At 31.8% G+C, this 9,459-nt stretch overlaps 2 protein-coding genes across 3 annotated transcripts; one reads left to right on the forward strand and one right to left on the reverse strand.

The window, feature by feature from the left end:
• Positions 1-3,665: 3,665 nt before the first annotated feature.
• On the forward strand, positions 3,666-5,415 carry LOC110716172. Its single transcript, XM_021894799.1, has 3 exons — positions 3,666-3,810; positions 3,919-4,262; positions 5,389-5,415. The coding sequence occupies exons 1-3, from the start codon at positions 3,666-3,668 to the stop codon at positions 5,413-5,415; spliced, it is 516 nt and encodes a 171-aa protein (XP_021750491.1).
• LOC110716185 lies at positions 5,404-7,491 on the reverse strand. Of its 2 annotated transcripts, none has more exons than XM_021894807.1 (3): positions 7,107-7,491; positions 5,983-6,210; positions 5,404-5,901 (listed from the first exon to the last, which is right to left on the reverse strand). In XM_021894807.1, exons 2-3 carry the CDS (start codon positions 6,146-6,148, stop codon positions 5,594-5,596), a joined length of 474 nt encoding a protein of 157 aa, XP_021750499.1. In that variant the 5' UTR covers positions 6,149-6,210; positions 7,107-7,491; the 3' UTR covers positions 5,404-5,593. The 2 variants fall into 2 exon arrangements, with proteins under 2 accessions (XP_021750499.1, XP_021750500.1); XM_021894808.1 differs by having other exon boundaries at positions 6,001-6,210; positions 7,107-7,485.
• Positions 7,492-9,459: the final 1,968 nt, after the last annotated feature.

Raw genomic sequence — 9,459 nt, forward strand, 5'->3', positions numbered from 1 at the left:
CTTAATTACAGCAAGTTTTAATTAAACTAAAGTGCTGGAATTTTATGTAGAACACTTAATATTATGTTTCTTGAAGGAATTTTAATTACCCATTAATTGAGACTTAATTATGGTGTTTTAAATATAATTTCAGCTTACTTTAATTAAATTATGAGGGGTTTTAAAATAGTATATATATTGCTGGAAATTTGTTTAGAGTGGATTTTAATACTCTATTATGATTTTAATGTGTAGGAGACTTCGAAGTAAGCAATTTCTACTAGTCGTGGTAATTTTATGATCGTACTCAAGGTATGTTCGCGTACTTAACATATTTTGATGATGTAGAATCATGATAGGCTTGATTTCAATCAATTACAAGTAGTACCATGCTAAGGTTTATGTATGGAATTGTGAATTAATGGTGTTGGTGATTGAATTGTGAAGCATGAATTATTTGTGATGGTTTATGGATTGGAAAATTATATTTTGCGCATGTTGTGTTTGAACCGCACTTTTATTTATGGCATGCTAGAATGCATGATTAATTAAAATACATGTTTAATTATGTTTGGAATATTGAAAATGAATTTTATTATGGTTCAAATAATTTTTATTGATGCTTTAAGCATGAGGAAGGAACTATATAAGTGTCTATGAACACAAGGGATAAATTGTATGTTGGTGCCTTTGTGCACTTAAGGTGTTTTTAACACCGAGGGATAGGATTTTTGGCGCTTTATGCGTTTAAGGTGTCTTTGACACTAAGGTAGAATTAAAAAGGGTTCAACATTAAATAATATGTGGTCACTAATTATTCAAAATTAAATTGGTATGTTTGGTTGATTGAATAATTATTGTTGATTGATTTATTATACTTTGAGAGTCATCACCAAGTCCAATAACATGTAAATAACGTAAAGTGAAAGAGATTACGCACCAAAACTCTTGGAACGTATATATCTTGAGTATGAACAATGGGGGAAGATATGGGGTTTTATATTTAACCATAACTTCTAATGGAGTACAGGACGTTGTACATTCCTTTTTATTTATTATTATGCGCAGGAATTCCGCCACCTTTGAGTGGTTTTGTCGCTGGCACGGTTACCTCCCATGTTAGTTAACCTCAATCTATTTGGGGGAGGTATAGTTAGAAACCCGTTCGATGCGTAGTCAACGCTAAATGAATTATTTAGTGTCTAGTTAAAGTATCTTGTTGATTTTTGTGTGTGCTTGTAAACAGGTGCATTGAGGTAAGTGTGTGTTGATAGGTGAAAGCATGGTAGTGTGTTTAATTACGCTTATGTACTCAGCTTTGCTGATTGTGTGTGTTTGTGTGTTTGGCCATGTCTTTATCTTGGCCCTATGATGACCCATTTTTAATGGAGAGTAGTGGGGACAAGTAGAGATAAGCTTTTCAGGTATTGAAGCATATTCATGACGGGGCATGAATGAAGAGTGAATCATGCTAGTTTCCATTAGTTTGCGATGTGTTTTATGCTTTAATTATTTATGACATATTCTGTGTGGACTAACACAAAGGTTTGATTTTGGAGCGGTTTTGAATAAGGGCATTTAATGGTTCCAAGTTGTAGTTTGATTTTATTTGACTTTGTTTGTTTTGGTTTTAAACTTTACTTTCGTTTGGTTGACTTTTGAGTTGACTTGTTTAAACGGTTTTTAATTTTAAGTCTTCCGTTGTGTGTCTTTGATAGTTGCCTTAGCCGTTATCACGATGGCGATAATGTCTTAGATATTCCTAAATCGTATTTTAAAGAGTAAAGTGGGTATTTAAAGGAATGGAATTTCTAGGGTGTTACAAAGTGGTATCTGGGAGCTTTGGTTGAGATTTTAAATTACCACTAACCCAAAAACGTTTTTCTTACTATGATTTAAACTTGGCCAAGTGTTAATTTAATTATGCAATGTTATTTGTTCCGATTTTATTTCTTTTATTTTTTTTAGGGGCCGAAATTTTTTTTTTATTTTATTTTGGTCCGATTTATTTTTATTTTTTTTAGGGGGACACTCGAATTTTTTTTAGAGTGTCCGAATTTTTTTTTAGTAGGGCCGAAATTTTTGACCCTCTTCCCAGTAATTTCGAAAAAAAAAAATTTTAGCAGGGTAAAAATATTTTTAGTTTGTTAATTTTGCAGGAAGCAAGGATTGAGGTAAGAATTATGTGTTAAAATCTTTTATTAACATGTTGGTGAGCTTGGGTAGGAAAAGAAAGGGCATATAGGCTAGAATTTAATTTCTTCCCTGTGTGCATAATTTTATTTTGGGTGTTCAAGCATGTTGTATGACTAGATGTTTGTTGATGAAAGCATGCAATATGTGTATTATTTTATGTGATCCTTCAAAATTGCATGATTGAACATCGAACTTAATTTCCTACAAGACTGTATTATTTATTTTATTTTCTTTGGGAAGGGAATTCTTTTCTATGCCTTTTTCTCTACAGGATGCCAATCTTTCCTAGCAAATATACACAAATGGGATCACTTGTAAAGAAACATAATGAACACCCCTACGACTTTGTAGAAAAGATCAGATACGTTTGTTCCTACATGAGCAATGTCTTACGAGACAGAGTTTATGACACCCCTGATCGTATTTCGGCTATGATTGTCCATTGTCTTCCAGAGGAGCCTCCTTACATTGATGTTAAACAGAGATTTTCTGATTTTTACCTTCTAGGAGACATCCCAAATTACCATAAATACAAAGACTATTATGGCTAGTGGTATCCCGATTATGCTTTCTTGACTAAATATCTCGTAAGAGTGGAAAAAGCTCATTGTCAGCACTTAAATCTTCCCTACCCTGACTACTACTACGATAATCCAGTAGGGAACAATCCTCCTCCTAATCAACAACCAGGAAATTCTTCTTCTTCGCCGTCAGGGGGTAGTTAGGCAGAAAATGGAGAACAACAAGAGGGAGATAGTTCACTTATGGAGATTTCTAATCCTAATCCACCTCCAACTCCAATAATAATAGATATTTCATCGGATGAGGAGGCAGAAGGGGAGTTTGTACAAGTAGAACCCGAACCTGAGTCACCTGAACCAATGGAGGAGTCAAATGATTCTGATTTCGATCTTTCAAGCTACAAACAATCTACTGACAAAAGGGACAACGTTCGAAAGGATTAGATTTTATAACTTTCCTCGTCATGAATTCACAGTCTTTATTTCAGTTATTATAATTATTTTAGTTTTAAATTAATAAGTGGCATGACCACATAAGTTTCTAGAAAAAGAAGTTATTTTAGTAATTTCAGTCTATTTTAATTAATAAGATCTCAATTACTTCTTTGTCAAAATTTTTATATTATTAATAAATAAATTTATTTATTTTCCAAATCTTCCATTCAACATCACTATTCTAATAGCCAAAATTCCAAGCAAATTAATTCCAATTAATATTTCTAAGCTATGGGAATTATTATTTTTTTATCTATGTGATGCTTTATTAAATGTATGGTTGGTTAGAAATCAATAATTGATTGACAAAGCTACAAATTTAGGGAATTCTTAGCTTTCGATATCCCAATTTGTTAGCTTCAAATTTTACTATGAATGTTTAAAGGGTGCTAGGTAATAGATGGGTGTATTTCTTGAGAACTAACCATAGCCATTTCTAATATAGACCCTTGTCCTTAATTCAGGAGAAGCAAAATGGCAGGGGGGAGAAATTCTAGTAATGGTGGAAACGATTTGAATGAAGTAGTGAGGCAATTGGAAGCATTTGCCCAACAATTGGCAAGAAACTCAACTGGTAATGGGGATGCTCAGGGGGAGCTCTTTAAAAAGGTGGCACAAAGTAAGCCACCAACATATCAAGGGGAGCCTGATCCTGCCATATTGGAAAACTGGTTGAGGGAATTTGAGAAACTATTTTGAGCTGTGGGATGTCCTGAAAACTCAAAAGTGAGTTGTGCTACTTACTATCTGAGGGGTGAAGCTGACCTTTGCTGGCAACAAAATGAGACTACCATTAGAGCGCTACCTGGGTTCAATTGGGCTGAGTTCCAAGAGAAAGTGAGAGACAAGTTTTATCCTAGCTTTTTGCAGAAGCAGAAAGCTGAGGAATTCTCAAACCTTAAGATGGAAAAGATGTCAGTTACGGAATACTACACCAAGTTTATTGAGTTGTCCCGTTTTGCTGAAGAGTTTGTTGCTACAGAGAAAGCAAAGGCTAGGAAGTTTGAGAGTGGTTTAACTACTGATTTGCAGTTAAAGCTGTGCGGGCAAGTATTTGAGACCCTGGATAAAGTATATGGAAGGGCCGCATACCTTTATGCGTTGGAGGAGAAGAAGAAGAAGAAGAAGAAGAAGAAGAAGAAGAAGAAGAAGAAGAAGAAGAAGAAGAAGAAGAAGAAGAAGAAGAAGAAGAAGAAGAAGAAGAAGAAGAAGAAAGAAGAAGAAGAAGAAGAAGAAGAAGAAGAAGAAGAAGAAGAAGGAGGAGGAGGAGGAGGAGGAGGAGGAGGAGGAGAAGAAGAAGAAGAAGAAGAAGAAGAAGGAGGAGGAGGAGGAGTTAGCTGAGATAGAAGGAAGAGAGAAGAGGAAGGAAATGGGGTAGTTTTCTGGTAACCAGCAGGGAAACCATAATGGTTTTAAAAAGCAGAAGTACCACCATAACAATAACTTTCACAACAATAATAACTTCCAGGCACTACAACAATTCACCACTTGTGCCACGAATTATGCCACGGGAATTCTAAATTCGTGGCATAATTTGATCTTGCCACGGGAAAAAATTAAATTCAATAATAAACTTGATATGACAACAAATATTATGTCATGGGAAAAATGATGTTCGTGGCTAACTGAAACTAGTGTCACGACTATTTTTTTCCCGTGGCAAATAAACACTTAAGCCACACGTATTTATATTCCCGTGGCAAATAGACAGTGATGCCACGACAATATTATTCTCGTGGCAAACAAACACTTGTGTCACGGGTATTTTATTCAATGTGACAATCATTATAACACTTATGCCACATCAAAAGTTATTTATGTGGCAAACATATGTTAATATAAACCGACCATATTTCTTTTAAAGAAAATAAACTTAGTCTAATGATAGAAATCTTACGACAAAATTTCTTTTATTATGGTTAAATTTACAATTAGTTTCAAACATGAAATACAAATTAATAAGTAAAAAAAAAATTGCAAATTCTTTCAAATAAAATTGCTGGTTATGCACTATTATAAATTTATAACCATATGAAATTTACCCAAATAATATTCAAATAAATTTGTATAAAAAATGTTGTATCTTATAATTATTGATTATTTAAAAAAAACAATGTAGTGTAAAATGGCCAAAAAATATTTTGTTTTGCATTTTATTATTATTAATTTTTGTTTTTTTTTAAATTGCATTTTTTAGAACATTAGCTTAGTCTTGTCAAATTGATGAATATATTTGACATGAAAAGTCATATGTTACAATAATTCTGAACAAGTAGAGCTAAACCAATGCAAAATACACTAGTACACTTGCTACGGTTTTATTCAAGCCTTTTGCTCTTGTTTTGAACCGCAAAACTAGGAGTAATACATAGCCATAATACCACCAAAACCATCCGTGATCACTACCCCAAACCACACCCAATGTCACCTACCAAGGCATCATCAACATTAACCTTTAAGAGTCCTGCATATGTTGTCCAATCGAAAGCAGCCTTCCCTGAACCAACAGCAGCAGCACAGCAGAAAACAGGCTTGGAATTTCCAGTCTTTATAGCATAGCTCAGCACTTCCCTATAGTCCCTACACTCCTCCTCCATGATCTGAGAGTTCCTAGCACCATAAATAGCCCAGCAAATGGCTATAAAGTTTGCTACATCACACTCATCCATCTTCAAAAAACAGGATTCCTTAATCCTTCTTCCCTTCCCACCTAATACAATCAATCAAAATAACAAAATCAGAATCAAAGAATTGAAAAAATCGAATCCAAAACACAAAAGGGGTAAATTACGAAGAAGATTCTGGATACAAGTAGCCCTAATGATGATCAACGTGCACATAGGAGTGACCCTAACTTCGCCACCAGAGTAGCTATCTTCAGTGAGTTCTCTCTTGAATACTTTATTTAGTTCAGCGTAAATGACACCATCAGCACCGAACTTCCGGTTCTTGCTCATCTGAGTAGCAATTGTAGCAGAAACCAACTTGTTTTCGTAAAAGACCCAACAATATAGCACTCCTGAAATGAACCAACCATGAATTTCATAACTGAATTTCAGAACTAATTTCAGATCACAATCTCTCAACTGATTTCAGAACACCGTCTCAGAACTGAATTAGAAATAATTATCAGGACTTATTTCAGAGCTGAATTTCAAAACTACTGATGTCAATATCAGCAAGACATTAGCAATACTGAATCCACAACTACTGATGGCTCTATATATGGACTGGTTTATAGCATAAATTTTAGGACTAAATAATCTGCTTCTACCTCTACCAATATAATCCATGATTATGGTGTAACAAGCACCAAACATAACAAAATTGGTAAAAAAGAAAATGAGAGAAACAAACACTCAAATAATCTACTGCAAGAAAATGCAAAAAATTAGAACCAACCATCCAAAACAATCTGATCGTTGAAACCATTAATTCAATATGATCATTTTCCAGATTTATCATACAATGAAAAAAATAGGAGAGAGGAAGAAGATTAATTTATTTTGCTGCTTTCAATAGATTGAAAAACAAATTGGAAAAGAAAGAGCCTATTGGTAAATTTGCTCTTAATTCGTGTATTGATTGAATATCAATAAAATCAATTTCAAAACATCCAATTACAAATAATCTCATTTGTGCTATTTGATTGAATTGACTCAATTTCATTCGTGGTTTTGCACTGAAAAATTATAAGTGAATTATGGGCAAAATTTGAAATTAACTCAGTTGAAACTTAGGAGAATATATAAGGATGAATAAATTAAAGAGACAAACCCTAGATTGTGAAATTGTTAGCATCAAATTAACAAGATAGAAACCCTTAATTTCATATTATTATCATCAAATTAACGAGATTAACCTTATATTGTGAAAATTGATGTAGGATGAATAGATAAAGAAGCAATATCTTACCTTAAAAGTTGTTTCAATGGAGGAAATCAAGAGAGGAAGCCACCCAAATGGAGACCGTGGAAAGCTGATGGAGAAAACGCTTGTAATCGGTAGACAATAGAGAATGGAAAATGGAGAATATGGTAGACAACCGAAGAACAGGAGGGAGTAGGATTTTATTTATTTATTTTTTTACGATATTTATTTATTTATTGTTGGAGGGAATTTTTCACTAGTTGATAAATTTTTGGAGGTAATTTTCCCACAAATTTTGTTGGAGATAATTTTCCCACAATTTTTTTTTTTTTATCAAATTTAGGAGGTAAGTTTCCCTCCTAATTTTCACTTGTAGCTTTGTAAAATTAAATTAAATTTTTGTATTTTAAGATTAGCAATTCTAGGCATTTACAAATTCCAATAACTCCATTTGTAAAATTATAATTCTATATTAGAATTATCAATGAATAAATATAAGAATTGAATTGCTAACAAATTTATTACATTAGTTTTGTGGTCTTGTAATATAAATGATATAATTGAATAGTATATGTGTGCGCGCGCGCGCATAGTTGCAAAACTGCACATCAAGTGAGCTATACTAGAGATTAAACTATTATATAGCTGATAGCTCGATTAGTTTTACTTTAATCGTATTAAATTTGAATTCACGTAGCTTATCTCGAATTGAATACCCTTATTATGAATTTGGCATGATAAAAAATAATTGGAATTGGCTTGTTAAAACATGCTTTTAAAAATAAGATAAAATTACTCTAATAATCTTATTTGTTAGTCAACTTTAATGGGATTGTTAAGACAACATTTGCCTATTTTGATTAAGGAATTAAAAACTCCACCTATTTCAAATTTGAATGATAATATATTTCTATATTTTTTTATTATAATTTACAAAATCTTAGATAAACCACAATATATATTTACTTGAGAAGACATTATGTTATTATTAGAATTGTTTATTAATGTAATAATAATTTCTTAATACTTATGACTAGTTTGTTGTCAAGATAACTAACATATCAAGTTGTTTTAAATATAATATTCTCTACACTTGTTAGGTTATATAAATATGCATTCAAATTTGTCTATTTATATGATTGTTAAATGTAGTAAAACACAATTACTGTACTAGTATACAAGGTTATAATACATATAGCCAGTGGCAGATCCAAGTTGACGCCTGGGGGGCACGTGCTACCCCTCCCAAAAAAAATAAAAAAAAAACTGTTTTTATGAAAAAAACGCACATTAAAATTATATAAAGATTACAATCTGTATGTATGATAACTATTTTCAGCATTGCTTCAGTGGTAGAGGGTTGTAAGGAGAGTCATATTTGTTTTCAAGGTCAAGGGTTCGAGACCTCTTAGCAGTTTTTTTTTTTTTTTTTTTTTTTTCCTTCTTTAACCCAAATGAATTTCCACTTTCCTCTACTTTCATCAACACAAGGATAATCTAGTACTATGTTTCCAAGATATTTTTTTTTTCCTTTTAATTTTTACACCTTTTATAAACAATCCTTATATTAATTTCATTATATAATATTTATTGCATTATATTTGGCCATTATTATATCTTGTTTATATTAGTATGAAAATTTGATGACATTCTTCTCAATTTCATTATATAATATTTATTGCATTTATTTGGCCATTATTATATCTTGTTTATATTAGTATGAAAATTTACCCTAAAATTAATATAAAAACATACTCCATCTATGTTTAAGTAAATGAAATGTTTTGACTTTTAACACAAATAATCTAATTCACTCTTACTAATGTTTGTGATTTATACATTAGAATATATATAGTCATGTGGATATTTGTTGGAATCGTCTCAACGAAAAATTTATTAATATTCAATTGTTATAATTTTTATTATTAAAGATATTTTCAGTTAAAATTTACATTAGCATAGGTGCACAAGGTAAATTTATAACAAAGTTTTCTGTAAATATTCATATGCAACTTTGACTTACAAAATAAAATAATAAATAGGTGACCAATTTATCATAGTATAATCGATATCTAGAATTTAAATTGTTTGGAAAAAAATAAAAAAAAAAAAAACTTGTCAAGATAAATGGTTGAATTTGATTGTTAATTATAATACGACTTACAACGCACGCATTTGTTTGGCTGATTATATTACGTTGCGTTACACCAATTTTATATTTTTTTAATTGTCCAGTGCTACCCTTAGTTAGAATTCCTGGATCCGCCACTGCATATAGCTTTTGTTCGTATCAACTCAAAGTTCAAATTATTAAAAAAGTTTTTTAAAATGTAACATAGACTTACTTAGTTACATGTGGAGCAGTCAAAAGTTGACTCGACTCGAATATATTAATCGA

The sequence above is a fragment of the Chenopodium quinoa genome, unplaced genomic scaffold, assembly GCF_001683475.1.
Source record: "Chenopodium quinoa cultivar QQ74 unplaced genomic scaffold, ASM168347v1, whole genome shotgun sequence".
NCBI classification, from domain to species: Eukaryota; Viridiplantae; Streptophyta; class Magnoliopsida; order Caryophyllales; family Amaranthaceae; genus Chenopodium; species Chenopodium quinoa.